The following is a 17,255-nucleotide window of genomic DNA, read 5'->3' as shown; positions in this document are numbered from 1 at the left end:
ATTATTTATTCACAACCTAATACACATTCATAACACATATATACCCAATTTAATACTCAAAGCTCAAATTCAATGAAATTAGAATAGAATTATGGTATCCTTACCTTACCCAAGCTTCACATAAGTAAGAGTGAACATTTTTCTCAAGCTAATTGGATCCTAAAACATTAGAAATAAAAGAAATTCAACATCCCTTCCTATTTTTCGAAAAATTGGGGAAAAGAAGTGGCCAGGAGTGATTAATGACTTACCAATAAAATTATTTCGGTAGAAATATAGAGCTTGATGTGGTGATCGGTGGCCGCAAACGGTGCGGCGATCGGAATTCGGATGGAGAAGTTACGGCGAGCTGAAGATTGCCGTAAGGGTTTCGGCGTCTTTCTCTTCTCTAGAGGCTTTCACATTGATCCATATGAAAAATGAAGAAAAGAAGGGGGCTTGGGTTCATTTAATTGCTGAACCGGTTGGGCCCACAGGCCCGGTTTGAGCCCGATTCTACTGGTTCAGCCTGTTTGGTCAAATCTTGGGCCGATTTCTTCGAAATCGGTGTCAAAATTCTTGTTTCGATGAGATCTATTCTAATTTAATATAATATTCATATTTCTAACCTTCTTTATTAAAAATTAATTTATCAACTAATTATTTACTAATTTAACAGGATTTACAGCAGTAACCACTCTAGGTACACCTGCTTGTTTAAAGCAGCAGTCTTAGCCATTAAATCAGCCACTCTGTTTGCTGAGCGCTGGATGAGCACTAAAGTATCTGTCTAATTGCGTTGGAGCATCTCTTTGATTTTGTCAAGCATATCAGAGTCATTCCTAATCATGCTGGTTGTGGCTCGCAAAACAAAAAAAAAACGCATCAAGATTATCAGTTTTACATATGACCTCTTTGCACTCGCAATCCCAAGCCATAACAAGCCCTCTCCAAATAGCATGAAGCTCACAACAGAGAATACTAGAAAGAGGTATACTGGCAAAACAACCTTTTATCCAAATTTCCATGCTGTCTCTAATAATACATCCAAAGCTAGATAATTGCTCATTTTCAAAAAATACTTGCATCGTAGTTCACTTTATAGACATTCATTGGAGGTGGTTCCCAGTTATATTGCAAAGAAGAAGGAATAATATGTTTTTGGGTGGTAACAACATTAGAGAAATCTCGAGCAGTATGTTTAACTAAGTGAACAATTTTCTCCTTACTCCATGGATCATCTTGATGGAAGATGTCATTGTTCCTATCCCTCCAAATCCACCAAAAGGCCGCTACAAAGAGAAACTCATTTTTGTTGAGGTTGGAACGAATCCAAGACACAAAATCCAAACTAGAGTCCTCAGCGGTCATTCCCAAGTTTAAGCTAATCCAAATCTGACGAGCTTTTTGGCAAGTCCTAAAGCAATGGTTAATATTCTCTAGAGCAAGATAACATCTCTGACAAAAATCAGAAGTAGCAAGACCTCTTTGAAACCGGTAACTAGCTGTGGAAACTCCGTTGTTGAGGCAAAGCCAGAGCAGACACTTTATCTTCTCTGGTATTCTCAAGCGCCAAAGCTAAAGCCAATTTTCATTATCATTCCAGCCAACTTTCTTCTTCAATAGCCATTCATACCCACTTTTAGTCGAGTAGGTGAGTGTATTTGAGTTTGTCCAAAACCAACCTGTTTTATCTCCTGCCTGCTTGATAGGATCAAAGAGCATCAAATCAAGTTTAACTTCTTCCGGAATCATTGTGCAAAGAATATCCCATCGCCAATGTCCATGGCGCCAGACATCTTCTAGCTTCAAGTGAAAATAAAAAATGTGCACAAAAGGAACCAAAGGAGCTAGCGTTCCACATGGTCGCCAAGCATGATACCAAAAGGATTGAGACATCCTGCCTGTACACCAATCAAAACCATCACGAAGCTTTTCTATTGTCTTATAAATCACTCGCCAAGTGCTTGAAACATATTAGAAAAATTGGGTGAAAAGCAAGAACTCCCAGGTAAATATTTTGCCAACATAATTCTTACCCAAAGCTTATCTTTATTATGCAGTAATTGCCAAACAAGCTTTCCTAATAAAGCAAAATTTACACATTGGGTATCTCTAATTCCCAAGCTTCTATATTTTCTTGGAGTGACAACTTTGCTCCACTTGACCAAATTTAAGCAACGCTCCCCCACTTTTTCCTTCCACAAGAATTGTCTAAGTACAGAATTAATCTTTTGAAAAACTGAAGTAGGAAAAAGAGTCACTTGCATCTGATAAATAGGAAGAGAAGAAGCAACAAATTTAATTAAGCAAATCCTGCCTGCTCTGTTAAGGAGCCGACCTTTCCAACTAGCCAGCCTATTCTCAATCTTCACTAAAGATTCCGAAAAAATAGACCTAGCAGCTCGAGGATGATTAAGGTTCACCCCCAAGTATTTGCCTAGGTCACTAGTAAAAGGAATATGAGAAACACCAGACAACATTTTCTTCCTTCTATTAGAGATATTTCTAGAACAAATAGCTTTAGATTTTTCAATGTTAACCTTCATACCTGAAGCTTTGCAGAACAACTCCAAGGTGTGCACAACATTCTGAACTTGATTTTTCTTCGCTTTACAAAAAAGGAGGAGGTCATCTGCAAACATCAAGTGAGAAACTCTAGGTCCCCCTCTAGAAACAGCCACACCATCCCAAATACCCTCGTCAACTTGTTTGGAAATGAAGCACGCCAATATCTCCGTGCACAAAAAAATAAATAAGGAGAAATTGGATCTCCTTGCCTGAGCCCTTTGCGAGGTTGGAAGCTGTTCAATCTATTCCCATTCCAAAGGATGGAAAGATTTGAGACCTGAACACAATTCATTACAAGCCGAATAATTAGAGAAGGAAAGCCAAAAGATTAAAGAGTGTGCTAAAAAAAATTCTAATCAACTCTATCATAAGCCTTTTCTAAATCAATCTTAAAAGCCATAGCTCCTTTTCTAGACTTTGTCCGCTTAAGAAAGTGAAGAACTTCTTGGGCGACAATAATATTATCAGGCTCTCATCTACCATGAATAAACCCTCCCTGAGTTGGGCTAACAATTTCATCTAAAAATGGTCGTAATCTATTAACTAGCACTTAGTCACAAGCTTATAAATTACATTACAAAGGCTTATTGGCTGAAAATCCTTCAATCTAGTTGGAAGGTCGTACTTATGGATAAGAACAATCAAAGTTTCCAACAAAGAATGGCTTAACGTCTCCCCTAAGAATGCTTTCTGAACAGTACACCACACCTCATGACCCACCACATCCCAATATTCTTTGAAGAAAAAAACTTGAAAACCATCCGGCCCAAGAGCTTTGAACGAGCTCATATTATCCAGAGCTTCTTTAACCTCCAACATTGTTACTGGTTTAAACAAATTATCACAAGCATCTTGGCTAAGAGATGGCATAGGAATTTCTCCCATGCAATTAACCTCAACAGGCTCAGTAGAGCAAAAAATATTTTTGAAGAAATGAACAACCTCTCTTTGCAAAACTTTCGGATCATCAGACCAGGACCCATCACTGACCAGCAACCCATGAATCTTGTTAGATTTTCTTCTAAGAATGGTTGCATATGGAAAAAGCTAGCATTTCTACCCACTCCTGTCTCTAAGTGTCTTCTCTTGGGTTTGCACCGCAGAACCATCATTCTTCTATTAAGGTTAGTTCTCCAAGTTTGTTGTTGCACTAGCTTTATCAAGCTCTTTTTGTACTCGAGAATCCATTGACAATGCTTCAGTAGGTGAGTTTTAAAGCGAAATAGGACACTGCCTTTTGTGTCCTGCTTTAAAAAAAAGGGGAGTACTCTGATCCTTGAAAGCCACCTGGGTTGTTCCCAAAGAGCCAAGCGTGGATGGAGGATCCTTCTTTTCCTTAGACCCCACCTTTGCATTTGATAAGGACTTCACCTTTGCATTTGATGAGGATCCAGCATGCATGTTATTAGACCCAAAAGAAAATTTCTTACTCACCAAATTGGAGCATATTCCTACATTGGCTTTTTTTGGCACCACTTTTGGGCCTTTACCCACTTTTTCCTTGCCTTTTCTACTAACTGTAACCCATTCACCCTCTTTTGCACGAGTATCCCTATCCATGCGTGATTCTTGCAAATTATTATGCACAAGATCCGCTGCTCCATGCTTCTCCATAATTGGAATTGATTTAGCATTAATTCCAAATTCAAAGTTGAATTTTGATTTTTTACTGGGATTTGACTACCTTCTGCCGTTTTCTCGTTGTTATCCACTGGAAATAGTGACGGCAAATTTTTTCTCCTTCACCGTGCTTTCCTTCCCAATGCTATTGTTGTTCTCTTTCACACATTCTCTTGTTACGTGCCCAAAGCATCTACATTTTTCACAAATTAAATTCAAGTGCTCATATTCTATGTCATACATATGACCATCAACTTGAATTTTGTTTATGACTGGAAATCCCAAGTTAATTTGCACACATGCTCTTGCATACTTTCCCCTCTCTGCAGACTTGGTGGCTAAGTCGATGCGAATGCAATTATTTTCATGGATCTCTTTTGATAATAGTTAATGTTTAAACTTATGATTCTTATCCAAACCATGGTAAACCCAAAAGTGTTTTCACAAGGTCTGAATGAAGAACTCCAAGGTTTAACCGCAACATAACTACCAGTAATCATCCACGGTCCTCCAAGGAGAACTTTTTCTCTATCCTCCAAGAGATCAAATTTGACTAAAAAATAGCCAAAGCCAACATCTAGTACCTCATATCCTCCATTGGTTCTCCACACACCTTTAAGCATGTGCGTGATCGTCGTATAGCTAACATTTTTTCCAAGAACTTTGATCACGATGGCATCTTTGTAGGGCTCTGCCAATATCTCTTTTGCTTCCTTAGTGAACGTCATAGTTGGTATCTCCGAATCGCCTTGCTTATCAACTACTGTAGCCATCTTATCCTTATAAAGAGAATCAGCAACTTCCAAAACTCTCCTTGCCGAGGCACCAACAACTTTATCTCTGATATCCGCTAACTTTGAGTCTTGTTACTGTCTCCTTTAATCCCCTCCTTTTCATCTGATGCATGCCCCCCTCTGCTCTCCCCCTTATTGTTTTCGCCGGCATGGTCGGCTGCCTCGCTATGTGCCACCCTCGAAGACTCTCCTCTGCTCTCCCCGCTCTCCATTTCACGTTGTGTAGATCTCAATTTGTGAAAGAATAGAAATTCTCATTCGCGATTTGTATAAACTCATATTAAAATATCATATCTACGTATTATATTATACTACCATTATTTTCTAGTATTATACCCATTTGATAATTATATTAAAAATAAAAAACGGAAAAATAACTCTTCCTGCTATAGGATTTCAGTTTATATTGCGGGCCTAATAAAAGAAAGACAAAGAATGCCAAGCTAACCTAAAACAAAGGCTACTTCTGTATTTTAAATTGAAATTATTTTTAGTGAAGAGTAGAATCAGATAAAAAGTAAAAAAAATTATTAAATTTATAAAAAAAAAATATGTGCATAATACATCATAAATTTTTTATAAACTTTTTTTTACTAAAAAACAATCTTTATTTTTTTACCAAAATTTTATTCTTTACCGTAGCATTATCTTTTTTTAATTACGTGAGATTTAAAGCACTTTTTAACCGCTAGATAATAAATAATTATCTGAGATCTAATGCACTCCTTCACTTGATCTTACGTGAGGAAGCACATCATAGTGGCAAATTTTATAACTTTTAGAGCTGATAAAAAGGTGGCTATAGAGGGTTTTTTTTTAACAAAGAAAGCTCAACACAATGAAGTGGAGCATGAACAAGAACAAAACATAACTCAAAGCTCTGGACAATGAACATATTAAAAGGTATAATCCGTTGTCATATCTGGCATAGCCATCAACAACCAAACGGATCGACACCACACCATTTTCTGTAGCTCAAAAACGCCCTATTTATAACTCCAACAACACCCGTCTCTACTTTCTGAAACACTCTGTTATTTTTTTCTTGCCAAATGTTCCAAATGATCGCAAAGAAACCTACCAGCCACTTCTTATGCTCAGAACTACGACCAGGTACTCCAATCCAACTCTCAAAAAGCTTTTTGACAGTATCCGGAGCAACCTAAGCTCTACCAGCACACATCAACCAAGCGCACCACACCTGCCACGTAAACTCACAACCAAGAAAAAGATGATGCACAAATTCTACATCCTTTTTGCACAAAGCACAAATATTATCATTCTGATGAATAATCCCTAGCCTACTCAATCTTTCTTTCGTGTTAACCCTTCCTACTAAAACAAACCATGCAAAAAGTTCCACTCTTGGAGGAACCAATCCTCTCCATACCAGCTAGTGAAATTGTAGCTGGTGATGTCCTCCGAGATAATCTCTTTCTGCAAGACCTGCACAAAATTGTTAGTAGAAAAAACACATGTTCTGTCAAATTTTCGTATAACTGTATCCTCTCTACTAGTCGATAATCTAACTAGCCTTAACCGGTCATGGAGTTGATTGAGAAGCTCTAACTCCCATTGGAATAACTCTCTCCTCCACTGGAAGTTTCATACCCACTCTAGTCTATCCCAAAATCCACAGTCCCCTATAACAGATCCTTGTTGATTTGAAACAGAGAAGAGTTTCGAAAAGCTTACTTTCAAAGTGCCACCTTGTAACCAGTCATCCTCTCAAAACCTAACATGTCTTTCATTTCCCACCTCCATAGCCAGACCACTAATGATCTTATCTCTCACCTGTTGATTCTGAATATTAAGATGGCAGATATCTTTCCACGAGCCACCTCTTGTCGGTAATGGCTGTTTTGATAACATTACATTCGGGTTCAGCTGATTACAAGAACATATAACCTTCTTCCACAGTGAGCAGTCCTCCTTCGAAAAGCGCCACCACCACTTGAACAGAAGCGACACATTTATGATCAACGCATCTCCTACCCCCAAGCCCCCTAGTTTTTTCGGAGCTTGCACATCTCCCATTTCACTAGTGGTATTCCGCTATTCCCATCTTCTTTACTCCATAAGAACCTCTTCTGTAACCCAATAAGTTTTTCTGCTACCGACTTAGGCATCTTATACAAGCTAAGGTAGTACACCGGCAAGCTATTAAGAACAGATTTTATGAGAACGAGCTTGCCAGCCTTGTTGAGAGACTTTGCTTTCTATAAACTAAGCTTCTCTTCCACTTTATCTATGATCAGTTTTTAGGTCTTCGTCAACTGAGGGTTCGCATCTAGAGGAATACCTAGGTACCTAACAGGTAAAGCGACTTCCGCACATCCCAACAAACCACACATATCCATCACCCAACCTTGCTCACAGTTAACCAAAATCAAATTGGACTTATCGAAGTTAATACTCAAGCCAGACATCAACTCAAAACAACGCAAAAGCCTCTTATAATTCATGATTGTCTCCGTTTTCTGGGGGCAAAATAAAATTGTATCATCGACAAACTGGAGATGCGACAGCTCTATGTTGTCCCTTCCAACCAGCAGTGGAGATATACGTCCATTCCTTACTGCCTCACCCACCATCCTATGCAAGACCTCAACGACAAGAACAAATAGAATCGGTGAGAGAGGGTCTCCTTGTCTTAGACCTCTCTCCATACTGAACGGCTTGGATGGTGACCCATTAATCAACACCGACATAGATGCTGTAGTCACACATTCCTTTATCCATGACCTCCATCTAAGACCAAAGCCCATCTTCTGTAACACGATATCTACAAAGCTCCATCTCACCCTATCATATGCTTTCTAAAAGTTTAACTTGATAATTGTAGCCTTCTTCTTGCACAACTTCAGCCATTGGACCGTCTCACAAGCAATAAGCGCACCATCATGTTTTTTGCGGCCCTGAACAAACGCAGATTGAGTCTCTCCCAGTATACCTGACATCACTACCCGCATTCTTCTCACCAAAACTTTCGATATCACACAACCAACCATACTAATTGGTCGAATGTCTTTTATTTCCTTAGCTCCCACAAATTTTGGAGCTAACGTCACCCATGTTATATTAGCGTCCGTAGGTAACCTAGCATTTTGGAAAAACCCCATCACAGCTTCTGTAAATTCCTGGCCAATCTCACCCCAACATTTCTTTATGAAGTTCATGTTATATCCATCACTACCCGGTACTGAATTCACAGTCCCAGACTGCCTGTCATATTTCCTCAGGCGATGGCATTACCTCTAACCTTGCTGCCTCTTCCTCACCAATTTGCCTGACCAACCCACCACGGAATCCAATCATAGGAGCATATTCCTGTCGGTACAGCTCCTTATAAAACCCTCTAATTGCAATCTTTATTCTGGCCTGATTCCGCACCAATCTTCCATTGATTAGTAGAGAGTCGATTTTATTGTTCCTCCTTCTAGCCGATGCTAAGTTATGAAAGTACCTCGTATTCTTGTCCATATCTTTAGCATGTTGTGTAAGATCCAAGACTTTTGAAAAGTCCTATTTTGAACTAATCTCAAATCATATATTTATTTACAATTTATTTTCGGGAAATCACTTTATTGAAAATAATTTAAGGCAATTTTGATTAATTGAATTTGAAATAAATTAAAATTTTTATCCAAACTCTATACTTCTGGATTATTTTTCTATTTATGATTTAAAGTTTTAGAAATCCAAAAATAATGAGGTTTGGCTATTTAAATCAGAATTTTATTTAATTTTATGATTATTGAATTTTATGATTATTGAATTTTATTTAAGCTATATATATATATATGAAGGTATTGTATCTGGTTTGTATGTACATATATGTTTATGTTTTCACGATAAGCGTTTATGAACGGTTATGCGGTCTTAAGTTTTAAACAGGCTCATATTTTAGTATTAAATATTAGAAGAGTCATCATAGCACAGCCAGAAGCGTGACATTTTGATAGTTAGGGTGTTACATGTTGAGATCGAGACATCTGCTTCCAATGAATCTCCTTCCTGGTGTACCACTTCGCACAGCAAGTCACAAGAGCCTTCCGTCTGGCCTCCACCGTCCCGTCATAATTACCAGAACTAACCATGTCATCGACTTTCTTAATCTCTTCCTCCAATTTCTTGATTCTATTGTCCATGTCCCCACAGTTGTCTTTATGCCATCTTCTCAGCGGTACAGACAAGGCCTTCAGCTTATTAGTGAATTGGCTATCCCCCAAGTTTCTCCACTCATCCTTCACCATCCTCAAAAATTCTCCATGAGTAAACCAAGAATCCAGATTTCGAAAAGGTCTAGGGCCCATACTCACCCTCGTATCCTCTAAAATCAACAGACAATGATCTGATAGACCTCTAGGTCCCCCTTTCATCCGAGTATCCAGGAACTCCTCAAGCCACTCTAAACTGACAAGGATTCTATCAATGCGGCTACATGATCGACCTCGAAACCATGTGAACTTCTGATCTGATAGCAGTAAATCTACTAACTCTAAGTCTTGCACCCATTCCTTAAAGTCCTCTGCAGAAGCTGGTAAACTAGTAGCGCCCTTCCTTTCCTCCACTCATAATATCGCATTAAAGTCACCTATGAAACAAAACGAAACCTGCCATAAGCCCACAATATAGCTTAACTCTTCCCACATCATCGGTTTTTTATTCTGCACATGAGCTCCATACACCAAGTAGAAAGCACAGTTTAAGTTATTTTTTGTCAGCAAACCTTCGACGCAAAGCCAACCATCTCCCTTATAACAACTCGAGTGTTTAAACAACAAATCATCCCACATTAATAATAAACCTATAAAGGGCTTAGCTATTATAGGAATTCATAATCACTTGAAATTCGGAATCTGGTGTTGATGAGGTTGAAGAAAAAACATATTTTTCTACCAAAATTATTAGAGAGTAAAGAAATACATGAAGCAGAATGGGAAAACTAAATTTACATCACATTATTATTTTATTGTTTTGTTTTCTGAGTACATTACAAACCATAATAGACATCATAATGGGGATATTAATCTTTAATATGAAACTAGGTGGAAACTGGAAAGACAAGGAACATGTGAAACACTGAAACATTGTACATTATTATTGTCCTTGAAGAGACAGAATTGGGTGCTCATAAAGTACCAGCTAAGATTATGCTTCTAAAAACAAAGTTTTCATTGAATAGAGCACAATTCTAGTAAGTCCCTATAAGCACCTAAAGTTCATGATTCTTGAGAATCAAAATCAACCTGTGTTCTTCATCCCAGCAGCAATTCCATTAATGGTGATTAGCAAAGCATCTCTGATCTTTCGGATGTCGTCCTCACGCCTTAGCCTCTTGAGTATCTCCACTTGCAACATGTTCAACGGATTGAGAAATGGAAGTCTATTCTCAATGAGCCTCCTTAAGCTTCTATTATTCTGTTGAAGTTTCTCATGGCCACTAATCACCAGCACAAACTTCTCGGCCGTCATGAGCTCACTCCTTAGTTGGCGGCCGAGTTCTTGCCTCTCCTTAGACACAAGAACTTCATCATAATGCTTGGCAATAGGAATGTCTGCTTTCCCCAAAACCATTTCAATAAGGTCTATTGTGCTTTGGAAGAATGGCCACTCTCTGTACATTTCTTTTAGCTCTTCAGTGTGGCCTTTCTCGCATGCACCTTTTAATCCAGCACCAACACCTAGCCATGCAGGAAGCACAAATCTGGTTTGTGTCCATGCAAATAGCCAGGGTATGGCGCGAAGGTGTCCAATTCCTTTCGAGCTCTTCCTTCTTGCCGGCCGGCTGCCTATGTTGAGGAAGCCAAGTTCTGCTTCAGGTGTGGCTTCATGGAAGTAGGAAAGGAATTCAGGATTTTCATAGACTACACTGCGGTAACACTGGCAACTGATATTCGAGATCTCTTCTATGACTTTACGCCATTTCTCTTCACGGGGCGGATGAGGCGGCCGAAGAGTTGCAAGTAGCACTGCTGTTGTGTATATTTCGAGTTGTCTCACGGCTATTTGTGGCAGCCCAAACTTGGCATCTATCATCTCTCCCTGCTCAGTAGACCTTAGTGTTCCCTGTAATAAAACATTCAAATAGTATCATCTTATCTATATAACCCATTCCATGGAACAAGGCTTAACCTACCATCACGGAGCCAGGTGGTTGGGACTGAATAGCCAGATACGTTGGGCCACCACCGCGACCAATACTCCCTCCACGGCCATGGAACAGTGTAACCTTAATACCATACTCATTGCAAGCAGCTACAACATCCTCCTGAGCTTTGTAAAGTTCCCAAGCAGCAGTAAAGCGGCCGGCATCTTTGCCAGAATCTGAATATCCAACCATAACCTGCATAACAAAATTATATTGTCATCACATCAATATCACATAATAGCTATAACAAGAAATGAAATTGATCTAGCTTAGGTACCTCTTGATGTCCATTATGGTTCTTAATGACATGTTCACGGTACCAATCTATTGATAAAAGTTTTCGGATAACCGAACCAGCTCCTCTCAGGTCCTTCACAGTTTCAAATAGAGGAACCACCCGCAAACTGATTACCAAGATGCATGTCAGTAAAAATCATACATTCCAACTGGAAAATTGACTTAAAAGCTTCTTCACCATAGCAAGGTGCTTCATGCATGCTTATGTACAAAGCTGAATCAAACTTTTAGGCCCTCATAAAGATAGATTCCATACTTACGTTCCACCAGGACATTCTCTTCCTAAGTCTCCAGCAACAGAAAGCCGTGCATCCTTCTGTAGAAGCTCTACTGCAAGGACATCACTTGCCTGAAAATCAACAGAAAACTCCCAACACTGTCAGTGATAATCATAACCACCAATTTTTAATCAATGCTGTGTCCTTTGAAGACTGGAAGGAACCTATAATGATGCAATTTGTTTATAATGCAAAAGCGGGAAGATTAGTAATCTTACATTTGAGGCCATAGATATCACATAGGCTCCAAGTGAATCACTCCCAAGCTCAGCAGCAATTCGAAAGGTGTCCAAGACTTCTTTGACTTCATGAGGAACCTAAAACAACAAAGCAACATTCCAATAAGAAATAGTCAGGAATTTAGACAAGAAAATGAGTCATCTCAAAGTTTGTAGTATTTTGATGCATTCGAGGGTCAAAATGTTTATTGTTTGCTTTTTCTTGGATCAGGAACACAAACTAATTGAGACCTTGTGTCTATCAGAGTTAGCAGTGGCGTTTAGTTAACTAAAATTTCTTGGGCTTTAGCATCTTACCTCTATACTATGAGGAACTAGTGGCCTCTTCCCTTTCAGCTCTCTTGTTAAGAACTCGAGTTTCTTTTCTTCGTCCCATTCACTGTATGTTCCCAGATCCAAATACTTAGTAATTGCATCAATTGTTTCAGCATGTCTCCCAGATTCCTGTTCAACTCTAGTGTCAGACCAGAAATGAATTCCTGAGCCAAAGGAAGCATGCAATTTAAGTCATACCTGACGCAAGTCTAGCTTCATTAACACCATTCCGAAGGTAGCAACTCTACGAATCAGATCAGCGAGTCTACCATCGGCTAGCACCCCAGATCCACATGATTGCTGAGGAAATGAACTGTTAAATACCAATGCAAGATAACCTTTTTGGAAAAAGAACAAGGGATACAAAAGAGTACCAGAGATTCATAACAGAGGAGAAGAGGTTCCAGAAGCTGATCAGTGGTTTCATAGTAATCCAAAGGATCATTGTCACATGAAACATCCTCAAGAAGAAGTTCTAACCGTCTACGACTTCTCTCAAGCTGAACAAACACAACAGAATATGCATGCCATTATAAGATTGACATTGGAAAGTCAACAAAATACTAATTACAAACCGAGAGAACCTCTGAGTTCCATAACAATATGCAGAAATGAATTAGTCCTAGTGAAGATTCATAAACAAACCTTATATGGACAACTCTTCCCTTACCAGGCAAACAAATATTTTTTATGGATTATTATACAAATACCAACAACATGGAGCTATATTTATAAGCATCCGACTTCTCAAAGCCATGGAGGAAGTCAATAGTTTTGATATCAACATGTATAATTTCTCTAACAAATTAAGCAGATATTGAATAGCAGCATCAATATAGTCATTTTTAAAGCACTTATCAGTTACCACTGGAAAAAAACATGAAGTGATACCTTATCTTTTACATTGCCAAGGACAACTCTGTAAGGAGCAATTCCAGGAAGCTGAGGGAGCTTAGGCTCCATAAGCTTCTGAAAACTGGACCTTCCTATCTGGGACCCTGCAGATGATTTCCTTTGACCAAGTTGTTGAATGGAGTTGAATGAAGAAGGTGATGTTGCAGCTGCAGAAGCCCCGGAGTTTGCTGAAGTTTCGCCAATTTTGAATAGTGTTGAAGAAACCTCACCTTCCTATCAATTAGAAAAATACATATTATCCAAGAAGCAATTGTAAATCCAGCAATACTTAAAATCAATAGATTACCGATATGATCTACCTTGTGATTGTGTTGTGAGTGATCAGGTCCTGGAATGTCTAGTCTGGGATGTTGAGCTTCACCATTTTCTACAAAATGTTGCAAAGAATTCAGAATATATTCCAAACTGTATATGAATGATGTTTCCTATTTTCTCAAGAGGGAAAAAATTTTCTGTTAATCAGAGAGGAGAATTTTTCTGATTAAAAAAGAAATCAAAATATCTTTGTGATGTATTAGCAGACAAAAATATGGATATCATAGATATATGATATGCACAAAGAACTAGGAAGATAAATTATGAACATTATTATGTGTACCAGCAAACGAGGGTAAATGTGCTCTTGCTGGAAGTTGTTTTGGAAGTGACTGACTTCTACTCACAGGTTGATTCCAATTTTCATGGCGATTCTCATGGTTAGCTTCTGTAGAGAAAGAAGTGAAGTAATGAACAACTCTTAGAAATGGTTTATCAAACATATGCATGGAACAGTTCATCAAGCATAAAAGATAAATAAGACTAGCATTCATAATGACATCTAATAATTCAATGTAAAAGGGATTCAACTGAAGTGATTTTAAATAACTCAAATCTGCATGCACACAAGGATTTGTTTTAATACTTAAAAGACAGTTTGGTGGTCACTTAATATAAAACAAAGATGAATGACTATGTCCATTGGCATTTGATAGACCTCAGCAAAGAGAATAAAATTCAACCAGCAAACCTTCTAGAATTTCATGTGCCAGTCTTGACAAACTCTCACTGCACTGGTTCATGGATAGCTCAAACCGGAGGCTATCCACTTCGCGGATGTAGAGATCAATTGCCATCCATCTGGATAGAAGGGATACATCTTTTGTGACCTATTATATCCGTTAAAAGCAAAGTTAGCAAGAGAAGTATCCTCTTACAACAATTCAGAAAAGCAAAATCATGTGGCAATTGAGAGGATGGTAATAAGGCTCACCTTTGCTGTCACATTTGGGTTTCCATCTCTATCGCCTCCCATCCAAGATCCAAACTTGATGGGAGTACAAGTCAATGGAAGTGGCTTCCCAGTATGCTGCAGAAGATGATATATTATATTGAAAATATTAGAATTTAGAAAAATGCATAACTGATTGACCATAATTGAACATACCAACCTTCTTCAAGGCATTGCTAACTCGACGTAAATAATGAGGAACAGCTTTCCAGAGTGACTGCTCCACAATATTCAAACCTAAGAAAACCAAAAATTAATACAGCAAAAATCAGTGTCTGTGCAAAAAATTCTTCACTGTGAACCAAAGTCTTCATGAGCTTTCATAAACACAATACTCAGATCAGTATACCAGCTCTAGCTTCATCAACTGGAGTGGGTTTCTGACGCCTAAGCTCATCGGTCTGCCATATTGAAGTTATCTCTCTCACCTGAAAAATCCATCATGATTAATGTGAATTGAAGAAACATATCCAAGAAAGGAACCACACCACCTACTTAACAGTTAAACCGATTATCTCTTATCCTAAGACAGTGTGATGCCTTTTATAGAGTGAAAATATAGTTCATGGAAATTACCAGGTCCTCAATCACCATTTCTCGATCTTCAATGGTAAGATCAGGTCGATCATTATAATCCAAAAGATGCTGCATGGATGTGGGAAATGTTGTTAAAGACAATCCTTACTATGATATTTGCTGTTCTGAAAATTTCTTAAGGCCAAACAAGTAAGAAAAAACTCACAGCAATTCTAATATGTTTGTATTGTAAGGTACGGCGATTAATTTGAGTAGGATGAGCTGTAAGAACAATTTCAACCTCCTGTGGCAGAAAAAATAAAATTGAAATCAAGAGTAAAAGAAAGTGGAACAGGTTGCTTATTGGGATATTAGCAAATAATAAGAAAATAATTGTTTGCATAAAGAAAACACAAGGATTCTATGCTTCTCAGACTATGCATATGAGAAATAAAACAAGTACAGATAAAAATAAACCTGCTTGCAGACTGTGTCATAAAGTTCATCAGGGGAAACTCCACCCTGCACAAGCTGGTTAAAGATATCATCACATGATTTTGCAGTTTGTGCTATATTATTCCCTCTTTTCCGAACCCTGCATAAACAGAATTAGAGTTAAAAAACCACCACAGATTGAAAGCAGTACTTGTTGCAGTTTGTGCTATATGCATAATTCTATGATATATCAAAGAAGCGCAATAATCAATTTACCAAGCGAATCCAGAAAAAGCAACAATTGGTTAACCAAATTACCTATGATGAGTTTCAGCTATTCCCATGAGAGTAAGATAGTGGCTGAAGGCGCGAGCGAGGGTAAGAGCTTCTTCGAGTGTCATCTTTGATAGCTCTGAAGCCAACTGCTTCTCAAGCATCTCAGCCATGTCCACAATCCCTGCCTGCCTCATATTACAGCCACTCTAACCAACAAGAAAAACATAGCAAAAACCTTTAGTGTGACCAAAAATTCACATCTAATCCAAGACTCTCGTGCTATGCATGAACTCACACCACCATATGCATAACCATTCATTACACACACACATCACTCCTTATTATGTCAACTTCCTCTTCCATGCACCATGATCAAACACCAAATGCAGAATAAGTAATTTTTGAAGAGAAAAGGGAAAAAAGCCCCTTAGAATCACGGAGAAGCATGCAAATTGCAAAAGAATCAAAACCCAAGAAAGAAAAGAGAAAAGGGTATTAGAAAAAAGCAAAAAGTTAGTGTTTTGAGATAGACCTGAGCAAGCACACGAATCCTCTCAAGCTTGTCAACAACAGTGGTTCCAACTTCACGCTGGAGAATGTCGTTGAGGAGATTACCAAGCAGCCTGCAATCATCATCAAAGCTCTGGAAGGAGATTTCCTCAGCAATATCATCAGTAGTATCAGTCATGTTTGCTGTTCAGTCTCAACACAAGAGTAGTGTGAACTGTGAAGTGATAATAATGAAGAAGAAGAAGAAGAGGTGGAAAAAGAGTGAGTAGTGGTGAAAGAGTTGTGAGGGGGAAAAGGAAAAGTAGTGTGGGGCCAAATTTGATGTAGTTTAGTGCAAAGAATTGAATGGCAACGGGGAATTATGCATGATGCAATGGAAGAAGGAACATGTGGCAGAAAAGGAAGGAAGGAGAAAAGGGTCGTTGAAACAAACATGTGAGTGAGTGAGTGAGTGAGTTTCAAAATCATGTGACCGGTGACCCCTTTGCTTTGCTTTGCTCCACGTTACGTGACTCCTTCACTCTTCATTTCCATGCTATGTTGCTCCGCGAATATTCTTCTCTTATGCTATATCTAACATGGAGAACCTATTACCTCTGTTACTCTTCTGTCAACCATCTTCAAACAAGACAAAAATATTAAGGCCTATAGTGCAAGACTTTATGTATCTATAATTAGTAGAATTTTCAAAATTTGTGTAGACAAAGTATAATTACTGAAAATAAACTTTTAAATATGGGGTTCACAAATATTAAGGGCAAATGTTAAACTTATTATTAATAAAAGTTTTTTAATTTTTTATTTTATATATAAAATAAAAATAAATACTAGAATCAAAATTTATTATTTTTTGACTATCAGTTAGCCTTTAAAAGTATGAGATAAAATATGTTGTTGGATTATTAAACTAAATAAATTAGACTAAAAAAATTGAGTTAATGATTAAGTGATGGCCAAAAATAATAAATCTAATGGCTCCTAGTAGGGGTAGGGGTGGAAAAAGGTCAGGCGGTCTGCCAGAGGCCTATAGTCTGGCCTGTGTTTGGCCTAGCCTGGCCTAACCTATTATAAAATAGGCACAAACTCAGA

General features: G+C 38.3%; 1 protein-coding gene across 1 annotated transcript; it reads right to left on the bottom strand.

The window, feature by feature from the left end:
- Positions 1-9,904: 9,904 nt before the first annotated feature.
- LOC112775370 (phosphoenolpyruvate carboxylase 4) lies at positions 9,905-16,892 on the bottom strand. Its single transcript, XM_025818948.3, has 20 exons — positions 16,189-16,892; positions 15,699-15,862; positions 15,423-15,540; positions 15,172-15,249; positions 15,006-15,074; positions 14,779-14,857; positions 14,590-14,666; positions 14,412-14,507; positions 14,169-14,307; positions 13,761-13,865; positions 13,462-13,529; positions 13,139-13,375; positions 12,622-12,747; positions 12,446-12,547; positions 12,230-12,376; positions 11,912-12,010; positions 11,676-11,764; positions 11,396-11,522; positions 11,107-11,313; positions 9,905-11,036 (listed from the first exon to the last, which is right to left on the bottom strand). The coding sequence occupies exons 1-20, from the start codon at positions 16,342-16,344 to the stop codon at positions 10,212-10,214; spliced, it is 3,108 nt and encodes a 1,035-aa protein (XP_025674733.1). The 5' UTR covers positions 16,345-16,892; the 3' UTR covers positions 9,905-10,211.
- Between the last annotated feature and the right edge of the window lie 363 nt (positions 16,893-17,255).

Source organism: Arachis hypogaea, chromosome 19, assembly GCF_003086295.3.
Source record: "Arachis hypogaea cultivar Tifrunner chromosome 19, arahy.Tifrunner.gnm2.J5K5, whole genome shotgun sequence".
NCBI classification, from domain to species: Eukaryota; Viridiplantae; Streptophyta; class Magnoliopsida; order Fabales; family Fabaceae; genus Arachis; species Arachis hypogaea.
The sequence above is the reverse complement of the archived record's forward strand: the minus strand, read 5'-3'. Positions and strand labels throughout refer to the sequence as shown.